We start from the raw sequence: 18663 nt of genomic DNA, 5'->3' as shown, positions 1-18663 counted from the left end.
GAAAACTGTGGCAAATCTAGACAGCATAATGAAAAGCAGAGACATCACCCTGCCAACAAAAGTGTGTATAGTCAAGACTATGGTTTTCCCAGTTGCAATGGATGGCTGTGAAGGTTGGGCCATAAGGAAAGCTGAGAGCAAAAGAATTGAGGCCTTTCAACTATGATGCTGGAGTCCCTTGGTCAGCAAGGTGATCAAAATAGTCAGTCCTAGAGGAGATCAACCCTGACTGCTCTTTAGAAGGCCAGATCCTGAAGAGGAAACTCAAATACTTTGGCCACCTAATGAGAAGGAAGGACTCCCTGGAGAAGAGCCTCAAGCTGGGAACGATGGAGGGCAAAAGAAGAAGGGGATGACAGAGAATGAGGTGGCTGAATGGAGTCACCGAAGCAGCAGGCGTGAGCTTAAATGGACTCCAGAGGATGGTAGAGGACAGGAAGGCCTGGAGGAACGTGGTCCATGAGGTCGCGATGGGTCGGACATGACTTCGCAACTAATAGCAACATGTTTTATATCCCATTTGGGAACGCATTTCACTTTTTCTCAAATTTTCCATCAGACATCCCTGGAAGCAGAAATCTCCATTGACTTCTTTTTAAAATTTTCTTTTTAAAATTTTTAAAATTTCATATTTCTATATTGCATGAGAGAAGAACTTATTGCCAATATTAATAGGGCCAGGTTTTGCCCTCTGCATTCTATCAAATGCAGGTTTTGTCACCCCTGGCCAAATGGGTCTACCAAATTTTCTCCCCAAACGTTATCTCTGCAGTACATAATGATGTTATGTAGCATCATTTCTAAGAGCTTTAGTAGATGGGGAAATATAATGTATGGAAATAGCACTGCAACCTTGTAAAAAAAATTTCCCCACCAAAAGAAACCCAGATACAAAACAAAATAAACACACATACAAAGACATATACATAAAGACCCAACTGTGCCTAAACGTCCCTTGAAGTCCTTCAGTGCAGAAACAAAACTCCCTATTTTTCTTTTGAATCCCATTATTATTCATAATCATTTCGAAGATGATTATTATGTATCCGTTCAGTCAGGTCTCTCCACATCTTCCTATCTTGCATTATGTCTTTGAGTTTTTCCATGCTCTGACTGGTGTCCAGTCAGGACACCATGTGCTTTGATGGTGTCCAGCAACTGTATTCTTCAACGAGCTGGCTTGCTTTTACCTCTAACTCTTAGCAATAGCAATAGCAATAGCAGTTAGACTTATATACCGCTTCATAGGGCTTTAGCCCTCTCTAAGCGGTTTACAGAGTCAGCATATCGCCCCCACAGTCTGGATCCTCATTTTACCCACCTCGGAAGGATGGAAGGCTGAGTCAACCCTGAGCCGGTGAGATTTGAACAGCCGAATTGCAGAACTGCAGTCAGTTGAAGTAGCCTGCAGTGCTGCACTCTAACCACTGCGCCACCTCGGCTCTTCCAAAGCTTTGTTTGAATATTACCTATTCCAGGGGTGGGATTGAAAAATGTTAGCAACCAGTTCTCTGCCCAGTTGCTGGATGGGCGTGGCCGTGGGGGTGTGGCCTAGTCGGCTTCCTGCACCATGGTGGCGGTGGGGCAGCATTTTCATGCTTCGGAGGCTTTCCTTGAGCCTCCGGGAGAGCAAAAACGGCCTCTCCCAGGCTCCAGAGGCCCTCCAGAGCCTGGAAACAGACTCATTTTTGGATTTCTAGAACTTCCGGTAGGCCCATTTTTTGCCCTCCCAGAGCCTCCACATGGGCCCTGCATTTACCTTACATCCAAAATGGGCTGTGTGGAGACTCTTGGGAGGGGAGGGGCAGGGGGTGGGGTCATGGTGAGCACCCAGACTGTTGGGGGCAATATGCTGACTCTGTAAACCGCTTAGAAAGCCCTATGAAGCGGTATATAAGTCTAACTGCTATTGCTATTGCTATCCAGTCCTTGCAACAATGAGTTCAGCGAACCAGATTAAAATTAACATCCGGTTCGCCCAAACCGGTCCAAACCAGCTGAATCCCATCCCTGACTTTTCCTGAAGCTGATGCTAAGCAGGCAAGTGGATCCAAACTGTTTCCAGATAATATTCCACTCCTTGACCAATAAAGACAGCCTGGCACTCTTAAATAATTCTATCTATTCCATTTGCAAAAGAAAGTACTGTCCTGGCCACTTTGGGGCTTAATATAGTCTCTCTGTATAACATACACTAGATTGCCAAAAGTATTTGCTCACCTGCCTTTACTCGCATATGAATTTACTGTAAGTGACATCCCCTTCCTAATCCATAGGGTTCAATATGACGTCGGTCCACCCTTTGCAGCTATAACAGCTTCAACTCTTCTGGGAAGGCTGTCCACAAGATTCAGGAGTGTGTTTATGGGAATTTTTGACCATTCGTCCAGAAGCGTATTTGTGAGGTCACACACTGATGTTAGACGAGTTTACGTGGCCTACCACTTCATGGCTGAGTTGCCAAACACTTCCACGTTCTTACAGTACAGCTGACAGTTGACTGTGGAATATTGAGGAGCGAGGAAATGTCACGACTGGATTTGTTGCACAGGTGGCATCCTATCACAGTTTCACGCTGGAATTCACTGAGCTCCTGAGATCGACCCATTCCTTCACAAATATTTGTCAAAACAGTCTGCATGCCTAGGTACTTGATTTTATACACCTGTGGCCATGGAAGGGATTGGAACACCTGATTCTGATTATTTGGATGGGGGAGCAAATACTTTTGGCAATATAGTGTATTTCTGCTCTGCAATGTGATGAGAAGAAGAACTGATTGTCAGTAATACTGCATTACCTGGTATGTCATCGATCTCTCCGTTGGTGTGTCTGAACCTGTCTCCTTCCACACGGACATTTGGACACAGGACATCTGTAAGGAGAGGGAAGAGAAAGGAAAAACCATGTCAACTAGAGTTATTGCTAAGAACTCCACAGTGATTTATTTTTCCTTTTCTTTTTATCACCTCTTGGCAAAGTAGAACCAATATTTAGTACTTTTTATATCCTTTATATCCTTTTTTTTTTATTTTTTTTCAACATATAAACATTTCATCTTTCCTTGAACAGTGTGTCACCTGGGTAGAAATATCTCTGTGCAACAGCTTTCCGTATTTACAACATCATTCACCTTAATATTAATTCTCTAATCTTAAAATTGCAATATATTAAGCGATTAAACCAGTGGTGGGATTCAAATAATTTAACAACCGGTTCTCTGCCCTAATGATTTCTTCCAACAGCCAGTTCACCAAACTGCTCTGAAAGTTAACAACTGGTTCTCCCAAAGTGGTGCGAAGTGGCTGAATCCCACCACTGGATTAAACATTATCTTCTAATGAGATATAGTACTAACATTAATCATAACGATCTTCTCCAACATAATCTAACTTTTCATATCTTTTCGATAGCACTGGGGAAACTCTATGAGTCCTGGGTATCCCCGTTGCCCACAAAAACTCTGCAAAGAAGGTTGTATAAAGGGTGGGAAAATTGCACACCTCACCGAGAAAGAACTGGCATCATAAACAGAATCAGCTGCCAAGATTGCAACCTACACCACACAGGATAAATAAGGCCCCAATTACAATAAAGCAACAATGAGCACATAAATGGCAAAAAAACCCAACACCAGAATAATTCATAGTTATCTATTCCCTTAAAATCACCCACACATTTGACTGGAATAATAGACAAAGAATCAACCAAGTGAAAAACAGAAGAGGCAGGAATTCTTGGAAGTCTGGCACTCAAATCAAGGAGCCATCAGGGGATGAAAATAAGGATTTACACTCTATCCGACACAAGATCCAAACCATTCACATCAGATTGGCAAGGCAGAACATAATGAACTGCAATCAACAGTGTGTGCGCGCGCGCGCGCGCGCGCACACACACACACACACACACACACACACACACACACACACACACACGCTCTTCAATTTCAACCAAACTTGGTACACAGATGACTTACTCTCTGGAAACAAATACTTTGGGGGTACAAATACTTTGGGCGTGTGTGTTCTGTTAAGATGCAACCTGTTGTGGCTTAAAATGGCTTCTACTGAACCTCCGTAGAATGACTTCTACTGTGCAGCACAGTGGAGTTGCCAGGGTAACGGCTTTACAGTACCCCACCAGGGGGCTCCCTCTGGCAAGGGGGGGAAATCCAACATTAGAAATTACCTTTGGTCTGGACATTTTGCCCCTATAAATAAATACCTGGGCAACGATATCGGCTAGTAGATTATAAATATAGCAAGGCAAACTACATTTCTGGATCATTGTACTGAAGAAGCTATATTGGAATGCACAGGGAAGTCTCTGCAGAATTTGCGATCTATGCTTTGGTGCTGACCTTCCAAAACCCAGAGACCCTCAAGGAAAGACCGGCCTACCACTATTCCAAGAGATGAATACACCAGTTGTGGTTTCACCAAACTGCTCAGAAAGTTAACAACCAGTTCTCCCGAACTGGCTGGATCCCACCACTGCTCATAGGGAGAGGGTCTCCTGCTTGAGCAGGGGGTGGGGGGGTTGGACTAGAAAACCTCCAAAGTCCTTTCCAACTCAGTTATTTTGTGATTCTGAAGAAAGCAAACCAACAACAACTGAAGGCAGGTAGCTAAATAAGCTCTGAGCCGTGCATATCAATATATAGCACTTGAACAAACTAGGGTCACATCGTTCATAGCAGTTCACACACTATTTTCATCTATGACATGCGTCTTTTAACTCGCCAATCTCATTCTAAGGACGCTTGCCCTCTGACATACACCGTTGCCCTTTGAGGGGGAAGGTCTTAACTCTCTGCTTCCCGCTGAACTCTGCAATAATTCTGCCCTACCTTATGCAATCATGAAACCAGACATTATATTCTTGGCAAAATGAACCCACAAGGCCACAACAGCTGACTGAGAAGCAAAAGAAATAGCACACATATACCCTAACAAAGAAACCAAAACTGACTGACCAAGATCAGGCGCGTAATTTTGGATAAGAAAAATAAACAACTGCCGTCTGCACCACCAAAGCGTTTGTTTGTTCAACCAATGCAAGATGCTACACATCTAACAATTATAACCAGATTATGGTACACCACCAGTATGAATAAACAGTTGCATAAATACATGCAAGAGGGAAAGGAATGAAACATTCAAAACCAACGGGGGCTTATTCGTGCAACAGGCTGATGTTTATAAATAGGGAATCTTTTCGCCCTGTTAGAAGGACAGCAGGTTGCTTCTTCATTCATCTCCCAAATGATTTCAGGGTTTCCAGATGTGTATAAAGTGATTAACAGCCACGTCTATTGACCTTCAGCTAAGAAGCAATAGTTAAGGGGGATGTATCGAAACAGAATATAAGATAATGTGTGATGACTCATGATACAAGAAAAAGCCACAGTGCTTGGCAAAATACAGAAAGAAGTCCCAAAGCATCCAAAACAGAATGGTCCAGTTTAGTCCATCTCTGAGCAATCGTTTCCCTTCCCTTCCCTTCATTGTCCTGTCCTTCTTTCCTCCCCTCCCCTCCTCTTCTCACCCTCCCCTTTCATTTCCTTTCCCCTTTCTTTTTCCTTTTTCCCTTTTCCTCTCTTTCCTCCTTTCTCCTTTCCTTTCCTCAACTCTCTGCTGGTTTTTTTCCAGCATTCTATCAGAGTTGGTAAAGAATCTCCCCTCCCTTCCTTGCAATGTGGAACACATCATTGATTTCAACGTGGCAATACGAGGCAGACTTGCTTTTTTAAGATCCAATATTTTTTTTTTCTTGGAAAACACCAAAGTTGGAGGAAGTAAACGGTACTAAAATTCTGATAAGTTGAACTTCTTTGGATACAAATAGATGAAGAATTCTATAGAGCTGGACATAACTATTGGGGGGGGGGAGAAGGAGGAGGAGGAAGAGGAAAGTGAGGTCTCTCTGAGCTTGGTGGTTTTCTTGCAGACATTTCATAACCCAACTCGGGAACATCCTCAGAGCCAGAAGGGAGTGGGGTTTGTGGAGAGGAGAAGGAGGAGGAAGAGGAGGAGGAGGAGGAGGAGGAGGAGGAGGAGGAGGAGGAGGAGGAGGAGGAGGAGGGAGGAGGAGGAAGAGGAAAGTGAGGTCTTAGTTCTCTCTCTGAGCTTGGTGGTTTTCTTGCAGACATTTCATAACCCAACTCGGGAACATCCTCAGAGCCAGAAGGGAGTGGGGTTTGTGGAGAGGAGAAGGAGGAGGAAGAGGAGGAGGAGGAGGAGGAGGAGGAGGAGGAGGAGGAGGAGGAGGAGGAGGAGGAAAGTGAGGTCTTAGTTCTGTCTCTGAGCTTGGTGGTTTTCTTGCAGGCATTTCATAACCCACTCAGGAACATCCTCAGAGCCAGAAGGGAGTGGGGTTTGTGGAGAGGAGAAGGAGGAGGAAGAGGAGGAGGAGGAGGAGGAGGAGGAGGAGGAGGAGGAGGAGGAGGAGGAGGAGGAAAGTGAGGTCTTAGTTCTCTCTCTGAGCTTGGTGGTTTTCTTGCAGACATTTCATAACCCAACTCGGGAACATCCTCAGAGCCAGAAGGGAGTGGGGTTTGTGGAGAGGAGAAGGAGGAGGAAGAGGAGGAGGAGGAGGAGGAGGAGGAGGAGGAGGAGGAGGAGGAGGAGGAGGAGGAGGAGAGGAAGAGGAAAGTGAGGTCTTAGTTCTCTCTCTGAGCTTGGTGGTTTTCTTGCAGACATTTCATAACCCAACTCGGGAACATCCTCAGAGCCAGAAGGGAGTGGGGTTTGTGGAGAGGAGAAGGAGGAGGAAGAGGAGGAGGAGGAGGAGGAGGAGGAGGAGGAGGAGGAGGAGGAGGAGGAGGAGGAAAGTGAGGTCTTAGTTCTGTCTCTGAGCTTGGTGGTTTTCTTGCAGGCATTTCATAACCCAACTCAGGAACATCCTCAGAGCCAGAAGGGAGTGGGGTTTGTGGAGAGGAGAAGGAGGAGGAAGAGGAGGAGGAGGAGGAGGAGGAGGAGGAGGAGGAGGAGGAGGAGGAGGAGGAGGAGGAGGAGGAAGAGGAAGAGGAAAGTGAGGTCTTAGTTCTCTCTCTGAGCTTGGTGGTTTTCTTGCAGACATTTCATAACCCAACTCAGGAACATCCTCAGAGCCAGAAGGGAGTGGGATTTGTGGAGAGGAGAAGGAGGAGGAGAAGGAGAAGGAGGAGGAGGAGGAGGAGGAGGAGGAGGAGGAGGAGGAGGAAGAGGAAGAGGAAGAGGAAGAGGAAAGTGAGGTCTTAGTTCTCTCTCTGAGCTTGGTGGTTTTCTTCCAGGCATTTCATAACCCAACTCGGGAACATCCTCAGAGCCAGAAGGGAGTGGGGTTTGTGGAGAGGAGGAGGAGGAGGAGGAGGAGGAGGAGGAGGAGGAGGAGGAGGAGGAGGAGGAGGATGATTGCTATTTATATGTATAAGTTGTGACTCTTTTTTAAAAAAAAAGCTTTTTTAAAATCTATTGGATCTTTCCCAAGGATCTGGAGTATTTAATGATGTTTTTATAATATTTCTTCTGTTCCAAGTAATACCATTTTCATAATTGATGTATTCATACTATAGCCATTCCTGTGGTTTCCACGTGGTTTTGGGTAAAGCACATCGACCACAATTATTAAAACCACAACCAAAATTGAAAATAACACCTTAAGACACAGAGGGCAAACATGATTTATAAAACTGGGCCCTAACGAGCTTTTCATTCCCTGTTCATTCATCGGGCCATTCGAATTGCCAGTGCCAAGAAAAACAGCTTCCTCCCTCGCTAACAAGTTTTGAGTCAAAGCGTATAAGTTCCTTTGCCTTCCAGCTGGGCTTCAAAGAACTGAGCTCCAGAATTGATTCGAGGAAATGAAGAGGAACGAGACGCAGGAAACTCAAAGGTTGAGAGAGACCGAAGGGATGTCACGTCCCTGGAGAAAAATGAGCCTCTTGCAGGCACTCAAGCTTGCAAGACTGAGTCCAATGTCTGGGGTCATTAATTAGTTGCAACAATTGCCAATGTATGTAGGCAGATTAATTCATGGTGAACTATTCATTGTTCTTGCGGTCAGGAAATTTCTCCCTAATTTTATCTTTTGTCCTTGATGAGTTTCCATCCATTGCTTCTTCTCCTGCTCTCCGGTGCTTTAGAAAATAGTTTGACACACCCCACTCTTCTTTACAACACTACTGTCATGTCACCCCTAGTACCGTGACGGCGAAGGTATGGTCCATGTGTCACAGGTGACACGCGGAGCCCTCTCTCCGACATGTGAGCTATCACTCAGCTCAACTACGCTGCATTTGTGCATGAGCCTCCTGCCGGCCAGCTGATTTTCAGGTTTCTGCTGCGCATGCAGGAGACACACACACACACACATGCACAGGGAGGCGGGGGGTATCACGTGTGTATGCACAGGGGGTGAGGGAGGCGCGGGAGGGTGAGGCACATCCCTGCCCCGTGCCCATTTGTGGTCCCAGGAGGCTTCAGGGAGGCCGGCTAGGCCCCAAATAGCCCATTTTTGGTCCCAAGAGGCTTTAGAGAGGCCTGCTAGGCCCAAAACAGCTCATTTTTGGTCCCAACAGGCTTCAGGGAGGCCGGCTAGGCCCAAAACAGCCCATTTTTGGTCCCAAGAGGCTTCAGGGAGGTTGGATAGGCCCAAAACAGCCCATTTTTGGTCCCAAGAGGCTTCAGGGACGCCTGCTAGGTCCAAAACAGCCCATTTTTGGTCCTAAGAGGCAGTGGGCGGCCGGGCGGGAAGAGCCAGCAAGGGGGTGGTGGTGGCATCATCGCCCAGGAGCCACCCGAAGCCTTCCTGCCCACCACCGGCTGCACCATGGCCAACTCGCCCCTGGCGGGCTGTTAGGCTTCGGGCGGCTCCTGGGTGGCCGGCATCTGGGCGGGAAGAGCCGGCGAGAAGGTGGCGGTGGCATCTTCAATGATGTAGCAGAGGCGCAGCAGCGCCAGCAGCAGGGCAGCCTCCATTGGCCGGCGAGGTGAGCTGCGTGCGTGAGGCCGTTTGACCAGCCCACCCCACGACTCCAGCTAGTGCTAGTGTTCCGGCTAGAAGGCTTTGGGTGGCCAGAGGGTGAAGATGAGGCCAGGCGAGAAGAAGGACCTGGGCATGCTGGGTATGTGTTGGGCACCCCTTCAATTTCTCTCCTCCCCCCCCCCCTCCGTCAATGGTGTCCCGCTTTACCAATTTTAAAATCTGGTCACTTTACAATTAGTGTACAATTAAAGTGGCAGTAAAGTTATTCTAAGTCGCTCCCATCAATGCTGACAGAGCAGGGCATTAGAATATAAAATGACAGCAAACCCCACTCCTCACTAACACTGATGATGTTACCTAGTTGGGTAATGAAATGTCTGAAAGGAAACAACCAAGCTCAGAGAGCAACAACGACCCACAAACTCATTGTCCTTCTCCTCCCTCTCCTCCTCCTCCTCCTCTCCACAAACCACACTCCCTTCTAGCACTGATGATGTTACCTAATTGGGTCATGAAACATCTGCCAGAAAACCACAAAGCTCAGAGAGCATCAAGGACCCAAAGTCATTGTCTTCCTCCTCCTCCTTGCAAACCCAACCCCCTTCTAGCACTGATGATGTTACCTAGTCGGGTTGTAGGAAGCTATCACCCAGCCCTCTCCCAGAAAAATGAAATATCCTAGGAAATATTGAAAAGGCAGAATATTTCTCTGGATGTGAAAAGAAAGAAACATGTTTTAAAAGACAGAATAGCTGTCCGTAGCTTCCTGCCCGTCCCCACTTTGTCAATGGGCCATTAAGAAGGCCAAGCTAGTCCATTTACATAATAAAGACTTCTCCACTTCAGCTCCAGGGGAATGGGATTAAGGCATGATAATATTGGCCCTTTACTCAACTGACCACATGGCATCTGAGAACACAACCAAACCTGGATTCAAAACGCAGCCTAGAGAGTTGCCCCTGCATGGCCCAATGGGAGTCTGACAACCAATCAGAATACATTTCTTACACAGGAACAGGAAACAGAGAGGTGGGACTGAACAGGTTATAAAAAGCCTAGCAAGCCCCTCCTTCAGCCCTTCTCTTCTTCTCCACCAACATTGAAGCATGTGATCACCTTTTCTGTTCAGGGCTCAAGCCATGTGGCCCTGTCCACCAATAAACCATCTTTCCAAGCAGCCTCCATGTCTCCAGTGTCTTTTCCCCCACTTGGAGCCAAACCCAGAAGGACATTTCTTCCAACAGGGTGATGAAACATCTGCAAGGAAACAGCCCAGCTCTAAGAATACCAAGGAGCCCTCAACATAAGGTCAGAGACCACCAAGATCCCCTCAGTTCAACCCCTGGTCTTTCTTTGTTTGTTTGTTTGCAATTTTATTTCCTTGTCCACTGCCATCAAATGTCAATTTTTGATAGATGGAAAACCAGGAAAAAAACATTTTTAGACTCATTTATGAATGTCCCAAAGGTGCTTTTTTTAGGAAAGCAACTGGACTTTCTTGTTTGTTTTTTTCTCTGAAGACATTTCGCTTCTCATCCAAAAAGTTTCCTCAGCTCTGACAGGATGGCGGGGAATGTCAGAGTTGAAGAAGCTTCTTGGATGAGAAGTGAAATGTCTTCAAAGAAAAAAGTAAGAAAGTCCAGTTGCCTCCTGAGAAAAGCACCTTTGGGACAAGCGTGACTTGGATGACTGACAATTTCTAGAGACTTTTACATCCATTCATGGAAAAAAAAACCTCTGTTACTCAGTGGTGGGTTTCAAAAATTGTTGGAACCTACTATGTGGGTGTGGCCTCCTTTGTGGGAGTGGCTTGCCACCCATGTGACCAGATGGGAGTGGCTTGCCACCCAAGTGACCGGATATGAAATTATGAATTAGTACTTTGGTCGGTCCAAGTAGCTAGTCAGAAACTCTGGCATTGAAGCATGCAAGTCTTAAAGCTGTCAAGTTACAAGATTTGGCAGTGGTGGGCTTCAAAAAAATTTGGAACCTCTTCTGTAGGTGTGGCCTGCTTTCCGGGTCCACTGGTGGAACCTCTTCTAACCAGTTCGGTAGATTTGACGAACCGGTTCTACCGAATAGGTGCGAACTAGTAGGAACCCACCTCTGCTGTTACTCTTGTAAAAGGTTATGTAAAATGGAAAGTTTTCCTAATTCAGCAAACCAATTAAGCGAGCTTTTTGAAAATGTTAACGATCGTACAAAGGCCCTTATGCAGATCTAAAACCAGCTAGTATTTTACCCTTTATTTTGTCTACAGCAAAATTACAGGAAAGGACGAAACAATTACAGAGACGGCTTGCCTGCTGGTAAAACCGGACCCTGTAACTTTCATTTCGCCACTTGTGTCTCCGTAAGCCAAGTGCCAATTTGGAGAGCAAGTGAGTCAGAGTCAGCTGGGAGTTCGGCTCATGCTATTTCCAGAGGCAAAATTAGAGATGAGACAGGAACGGCAGCTGTTCTGCTCATTTGGCCTCTGGCAAGAATTCAGACCTCAGACCAAACCGACTGGCTATGAATAAGAAAGAAAGAAAGAAAAAAACTTGGAATGCGGAAACATTTGAGTGGAAGATTGGATCAGATTTTGCTGGGAGGCATGTCCAAAGCTGTTTGTCTGTCTGTCTATCTTCCTCTAGGTGTCATTCATTCATTAATTCAAACCTTTATTGCCAGAGTACAATGTGTGTACAATGAGATTGGTTGAATCTCCCTTTGGGCACCCAACCAATACAATACAATACAATACAATACAATACAATACAATACAATACAATACAATACAATACAATACAATACAATACAATAGCAGAGTTGGAAGGGACCTTTGAGGTCTTCTAGTCCAACTCCCTGCCTAGGCAGGAAACCCTATACCATTCCAGACAAATGGCTATCCAACATCTTCTTAAAGACTTCCAGTGTTGGGGCATTCAAAACTTCTGGAGGCAACTTCTGTTCCACTGATTAATTGTTCTCACTGTCAGGAAATTTCTCTTCAGTTCTAAGTTGCTTCTCTCCTTGATTAGTTTCCACCCATTGCTTCTTGGTCTGCCATAAGGTTCCTTGGAGAATAGTCTGACTCCCTCTTCTTTGTGGCAACCCCGGAGATATTGGAACATTGCTATCATGTCTCCCCTAGTCCTTCCTTCATTAAACTAGACATGCCCAGTTCCTGCAACCGTTCTTCATATGTTTTATTCTCCAGTCCCCTAATCATCTTTGTTGCTCTTCTCTGCACCCTTTCTAGAGATACAACTCACAGTGGAAGACCACAACTGGGGCTAACATTTCTGTTGCTAAGTGAAACATTTCATGTGAATTTTTTCCTGTTTTATGACCTTTCTTGGCACAGTTGTTAAGTGGATCTGGCTTCCCCATTGACTTTGCTGGTCAGAAAGTCACAAAAGTTGATCACATGACCCTGGGGCACTGCAACCCTTCTAAAAAAGCATCCAAAATTGGATCACGTGAGCATGGGGATTTTGTAATGTTTGTAAATGTAAAAAAAAAAAAAACACCTGTCATCAGTCACTTTTTTCAGTGCCCTTGAAACTTTGGTCACTAAACAAACTGTTTGTAAGTCGAGGACTAGCTGTAAGACCAAAGTGACAAAGAGGCTACCAGTTGATTTTTCCCCCCTCTTTATTTTTAGGAATTTAGACTTCATGCTTTGGAAATAAAAATAACAATAGAATGTATGTGTATGTATTATTTTGTTTTGTATGTGTCTACATATTTGCATTTATCTCTTCGGTACACATGTGTCTTACGCCCTATGAATGGACGCACATGAAAAATGTAGTACCATATTTTTTCAGACTATAAGATGCACCGGTGTATAAGACACATCAAGATTTCGAAGAGGTAAGTAAGAAAAAAAAGTTTTTTGTCCCCCCTGGCCCCTAGGAGCACTCTGCAGTCTTCAGCAGGGCTGGGGGAAGGCGAAAACACCCCTGTTTTTGTGAAAAACAGGCAGAAAATGGGCCGTTTTTCACAAAAATGGGGGCATTTTTGCCTTCCTCAAGCGCTGCTGAAGCCTGCAGAGTGCTTCTGGAGGTTGTGGGAAGGCAAAAATGTCTCTTTCATGAAAAATGGCCTGTTTTTTGTCCATTTTTCACAAAAATGGGATGCAGGGGTGGGAGTTTAGGAGGCCAAAAATGGCTGCATTTGGTGTATAAGACACACCAACATTTCCACGCTCTTGGGGGGGGGGGTAGGTTCGTCTTATACTCCGAAAAATACGGTAAGTGAGATTCCCCTCAAAGCAAGCTACAAAATCAGATGAATTGTTCTTACAAGTGGAAAGCAAACTGTTCTTTCTTATAGACGTGCCAGGAGAGGAATAGTTCTAGAAAATATTAGAAATAATAATATGAATAATTTACTACTTTTATAAGCTACCTGACGTCCAGCAACATCAGCAGTTTTTTTTATGTCAGCCTTTCTTTACCTATAGGATGAGATAAGTGGCCACCCTAAAAACTTTTTTTAATGTGAAATTATAGCTGCCTTTAAAGGAGTCTTAGCAGCTTAATTCCATGTGTTTTGGTCATTAATCATTCCAAAGAAAGATTGTAATGACTTTTATACAGCCACTTCTCCTCTTATTCAATGTGACATAAGTTCAAAGAAAAGGAAAACAAATAATGGTGAATAGTTAATCTTGCTCAGTGGGGTTAAAATTCCTGGGCACCGACAATAATTAAAAGACCAGTTCATTTAACATTTGATCTGCAATTGGAGACTTTTAATGACCCACACAGGGAAAGGGATATTAGATTTAATCCTGCCTTTTTACCATGAAAAAGACAAAACAAAGAAGGTGATATTCTTAATTAAACGGGTGTTGATTTCCCTGCTTTGTTGTTTTCATCCTCTCGACCTACTTACGAAACAGATTTTAACTTTGACAAGCCTCAGTGAAATTTGACAGTCAGAATAGACTACTGCAACATTTCTCAACCTTGACCTCAAGGTCGGTGGACCTCAATTCCCAGAATTCCCTAGCCAGTAACACTGAGGATAGGTAGAACACATTGAAGCCAGCAACACTGGGATTGAATAGAAGTAGAACTCCATCCATCTTCCAGGGGCTAAGATTGAAAAACTACAAATATTAGGATTGTCCCCTAATTATTTTGAATTAAGTCTTATCAGAATAAGTTACGGTAAAGGTAAAGGTTCTCCTTGCGTATGTGCTAGTCGTTCCCGACACTAGGGGGCAGTGCTCATCTCTGTTTCAAAGCCAAAGAGCCAGCGCTGTCCGAAGACGTCCTCGTTATCATGTGGCCGGCATGATTAAACGCCGAAGGCGCACGGAACGGTATTACCTTCCCACCAAAGGTGGTTCCTATTTTTCTACTTGCATTTTTACATGTTTTTGAACTGGTAGGTTGACAGAAGCTGGGACAAGTAACGGGAGCTCACTCTGTTACACAGTGCTAGGGATTCTCCTCCTCCAGTGTTGCTTTGTCAAATCTGCAAAAATGCGGGTCTCGCCTGTTCCTAAATGTCATCATAGAGTCACCAGTCAAAATTCTCCGTGGGTAAAGAATGCACATTTTTTTCTCTCTCCCCGTCTTATTCCCAAGAAATGGTAACTGGAAGTGCCTGGCCTTAGTCATGTGTTCCCACAAAAATTGCAACTGAGCTTCAAATTTTTATTCTCCCTTTGTCCGTTTCCAAAGCCACTCTCTTGGCAACCACATTTTTCAATATCAAAGCCAAAGTTCTGTGAAACCTTCCAACTTAGTTCACATCAAAATAGAAACCATCCTGATTCTTCAGCAAAGATTTACTACCATCAAGCAGTTTTGGGCTATGTTTTGTGGCTGTGACATGATGGCTCTATTTAGTGCCCAATGGTGTTCTGTGTGTGTTCTTGGGCGTATTTGATATCAATAAAGGAGAATATTTGCAGTTCAGGGTTGAAATGAGGGGTCCTTGGTGCTTTCTGAACTTGCTTGTTTTGGTTGGGGATTTTTTTTTGCAGATGTTTCATTATCCAAACTAAGTAATATCATTATATTTGAAGAGCCGAGGTGGTGCAGTGGGTAGAGTGCAGTACTGCAGGCCACTTCAGCTGACTGCTAGTTCAGCAGTTCGGCGGTTCAAATCTCACCGGCTCAGGGTTGATTCAGCCTTCCATCCTTCCGAGGTGGGTGAAATGAGGACCCAGACTGTGGGGGCGATATGCTGACTCTGTAAACCGCTTAGAGAGGGCTGAAAGCCCTATGAAGCGGTATATACGTCTAACTGCTATTGCTATTGCTATTGCTATCATTTTATGGGTGTTGTTATCTAGTTTGAGTAATGAAATGCCTGCAAGAAAACAACCAAATTCAGGGGCGCCAAGGACCCCCCAATATATAATATTGGAAAGTGAAAGTCTCCAAGAAAGCTGCTAAATGCAAAGCTGGACTAAGATGTGAAAATGTACTTTCATTTTTCAAGGTTGCACAAAGGGCTTGTTGGGTTTACATGGGCATTGAGTGCATGGAGAAATGATCGATGGATGTGTGAATAGACCCTAGGCAGAAAAGGCAGAAATAAGAGCAAAGTTTGCTCACTAATAATAAGGGAGAAATGTGACAAGTATTTTTAAGTGGATTTGTTAGAACTTTGCTATTTGATACCACTTTGGTGTACAGAGAGGGAGGGAGGGAAGGTGAAAGAAAGGAGAGAAAGTTGGAAGGATGGAAAGATGGAAGAAAAAAGGGAGGGAGGGAGAGAGAGAGGGAAAGGGAGGGAGAGAGAGAGATTGATTTATGGAAAAGTATTAAAAAAAGAACCTCATTCTGAAAATTGCATACATAAAGTGAAATGACGTTATTTTAAAAAGTGCTTACATATGTATTGCAAAAAGTTATTTGCAGAGAGATTTACTTTTTTTAAGAGAAAAAAAAACTGGATTCTAATAGCCTTAATTTCCAAGATTTCTGCCTTGGGGTAGGTGGAAAAAATGGTGAAAGGGAAGGAGAGAAAGTTGGAAGGATGGAAGAAAATAAGGAAGGGATGAAGGGAGGGAGGAAGGAAGGAAGGAAGAAAAGAAACAGAGAGGGGGAGAAAAAGAGGGAGAAGGGGAGAAGAGGAGAAATGAAGGAGAAGGAGGAGAGGAAAGAGGCAGGAATGGAGGAGGAAGAAAAGAGGCAGGAGGGGAGGGAGTTGAAAGAAGAATGGACTCTGTTCTTCCAAAGGAGGGAAGCTGAAATGAATAATTCTGTCTTCCAAACTCATGGAGAAAGACAGGATCAGCCCTCAACTGCTATCTCCATTCCCAATGCTTTTACAATAGCGTCTATAGGAGAGTGGGTAGAAAAAGTTCCTCGCTGGTGAGTCCATTGATTGGCACTTTCTCCAATATTTATTCCAACAATGTACGATGTTGTTTTCTTATTCTACTAAAGCCACAAGCTGCTAGCATTTTTGCTAGGCAGTGCTCGAAGATTCATGGTTTAATCCGATTACAATTCTCTTCCATTTCATTTTGAGGCCCCATCCTGTAACCTCCCTTGTGTTGCTCTCTACTTAACATCTCAACACAATGAATAACACTGTGCTGTCAGATCTAGGAATAATGCTCCTCTCAAAGATTCAATTCCCCACTCAATAACTAAGTGCAGAAGCCTCAAATGCACAGCAGGGCTAAATAAACAGCTTTTTATTGTGGATACAAAAGGAGTGATAAGTGTTTTTGTCGGAATCCAATTCTCTGCCTTTCAACCTTGAAAAAATTCTAGGAGTTTTTCTGCCAACTTTTATAAATCAATAATCTCTTAGCTATTCTTTTCCCAGCTTTGAGGGTGAACACCTTTTTGAGTTTGCTTAATATTTAGCTCCCCCCCCCTTGCTAGCTTCAACCCTCAGAAGTCCAGATCCAAGTCACTTTTTCACTGCAGCTATCTGCCAAGTCAATGTTTGCACAGTTCTATTGACGGAATCTAGGGCTGTGTGAACTTAGATTTACTCCATCAATGTGTTTTGCACTAGGAAAAATGCTGTGAAGAGGCCACTTAGTTCCCCTTGGAAAAGGAAATGGGTCAGGCATAAGTATTATATTATTCAGCCTGTTTAATTTGATTCATAGAAACCACTTACAACTTTTGGGGTGGGTAACAGAGGTGGGATTCAGCAGGTTCTGACCAGTTCTGGAGGCCAGTAGTGGAAATTCTGAGTAGTTCAGAGAACTGGTAAATACCACCTCTGAAGTGGTTCAGTGGTGAAGGTTTTTAGCATGAACCAAAGTAATCTGATATCATATCAGTGGTGGGTTGCAGGTGATATGCCCCGGTACAGGAGTACCAGTGCCTGCTCGGAGCACCGGGTACCGGACACATGCCCCCCTCTAGCCACACCCACCGGACTGGTAGTAAAAAAAATTGAAACCCATCCCTAAGCAATGGGAATTGAAGTCCACCCAACTGAAAGGTGTCAAGTTGGAAAAACACTGATTTCAAGTGTCTGGGAAGCTCAGTGCTAACAGCAGGGATCTACTGGCAAACAGATTCACCTGTGCAAATAGAAGCTTTTACACAGAAGGCTGGGCAAAAAAAATCTGAATTTCTGTGGTTCAATTTTTCCATTTACCAGCTCCCTTATTCCTTGCGACATTGAAAAACGATTTCCGTTTCCACTGGGGCGGCACATACCTTCAGCTCAAGGGTTTCAATAAAAATCACTGTTGTGTGCAGAACATTTTATTGTCACAGTCAAACAGAGCCGCCCCCCCCCCCCCCAGTAAAAGCCCTTGAAATGTTAAAGGCTTCCAAACTGTCGTCATTACAGCTTTTTTTTTTTCGCTCCAGTTTTTCAGGCTCAGTGGGTGAAAAACTGCAGTTTTCAGGTTTGAAAAGAAAATGGTGATTGGAAAAAAGTAAAGAGAAACAGTAGCCCCTTCTCCGTTCTGTTAGTAAGAAATTGTGTGCCTGAAAATGCCAGCTACTGTGCATGATCAAAGGGCAGAGATCCAACCCGAAATCAATGGAAATACTTTAAAGACTTATTTTGACTTCTGAAGCACTGCGACAATCTGGACTGTGTGCAATTTTTGTCCTATCTACAAAGTTCCAGATGATTTCTAGATGGCATCAAAAGTCAAGAACAGTGTTTTAATGTATAATTTTGGTGATTATTAACTAGAAATGTCAACATCTTTTAGATTGTCTTAGACTTTAAATGGTTATTTTGTTAACACTGATGAATACATTTCTGTTTAGAGATGATGATAAAGGTAAATCTCTCTTGGGCCTGTGGAGAGGGGAGGGGAGAAAAATAGTAAATAATTTTTAGCTAACTACAATAACAATAAAGAAATGTTGATGGACAATATTTAATGATACATACATACAGTTGTACTGGTAAAAGTAAAATGGACAGAAGTGTTAACCTGTGAGTTTGTGGGTAGGGGGAGGAAGGAGGGGGAATGTTAGATTATTATTTTTTAATTGACTTTCTTTTAGAATATGATATAAAGATGTAAAATTATGGCAGATTCATTGAGACTGGGGGGAAAAAAATGCCAGTCGGTGGTTGTGTCCTTAAAACCCTAATTAAATGAAAATTGTGGTATAGTGATAGTAAAACATATATGTTTTTTGACAAAAACCGAGCCCGTTTTCGTGAAAAATGGGCCATTTTTTGCTCATTTTGAGGGGGTCACCCCCCAGGAGCACTCTACAAGCCTCCTAAGGGGTATTC

At 44.0% G+C, this 18663-nt stretch overlaps 1 protein-coding gene across 1 annotated transcript in view; it reads right to left on the bottom strand.

Moving 5' to 3' along the window:
• COL22A1 (collagen type XXII alpha 1 chain) overlaps window positions 1-18663 on the bottom strand; it is a 184942-nt gene that overhangs the window by 153240 nt on the left and 13039 nt on the right. Inside the window, exon 2 of the mRNA XM_087703563.1 lies at window positions 2801-2875. Within this exon, the coding sequence (XP_087559689.1) occupies window positions 2801-2875 (75 nt within the window). The remainder of the gene's footprint in view (window positions 1-2800; window positions 2876-18663) is intronic.

Source organism: Thamnophis sirtalis, unplaced genomic scaffold, assembly GCF_051295495.1.
Source record: "Thamnophis sirtalis isolate CommonGarterSnake01/CBP01778 unplaced genomic scaffold, rThaSir2_p1.2 scaffold_2, whole genome shotgun sequence".
NCBI lineage: Eukaryota > Metazoa > Chordata > Lepidosauria > Squamata > Natricidae > Thamnophis > Thamnophis sirtalis.
Note: the sequence above shows the minus strand (reverse complement) of the source record. Positions and strands in the feature narration are given on the sequence as shown.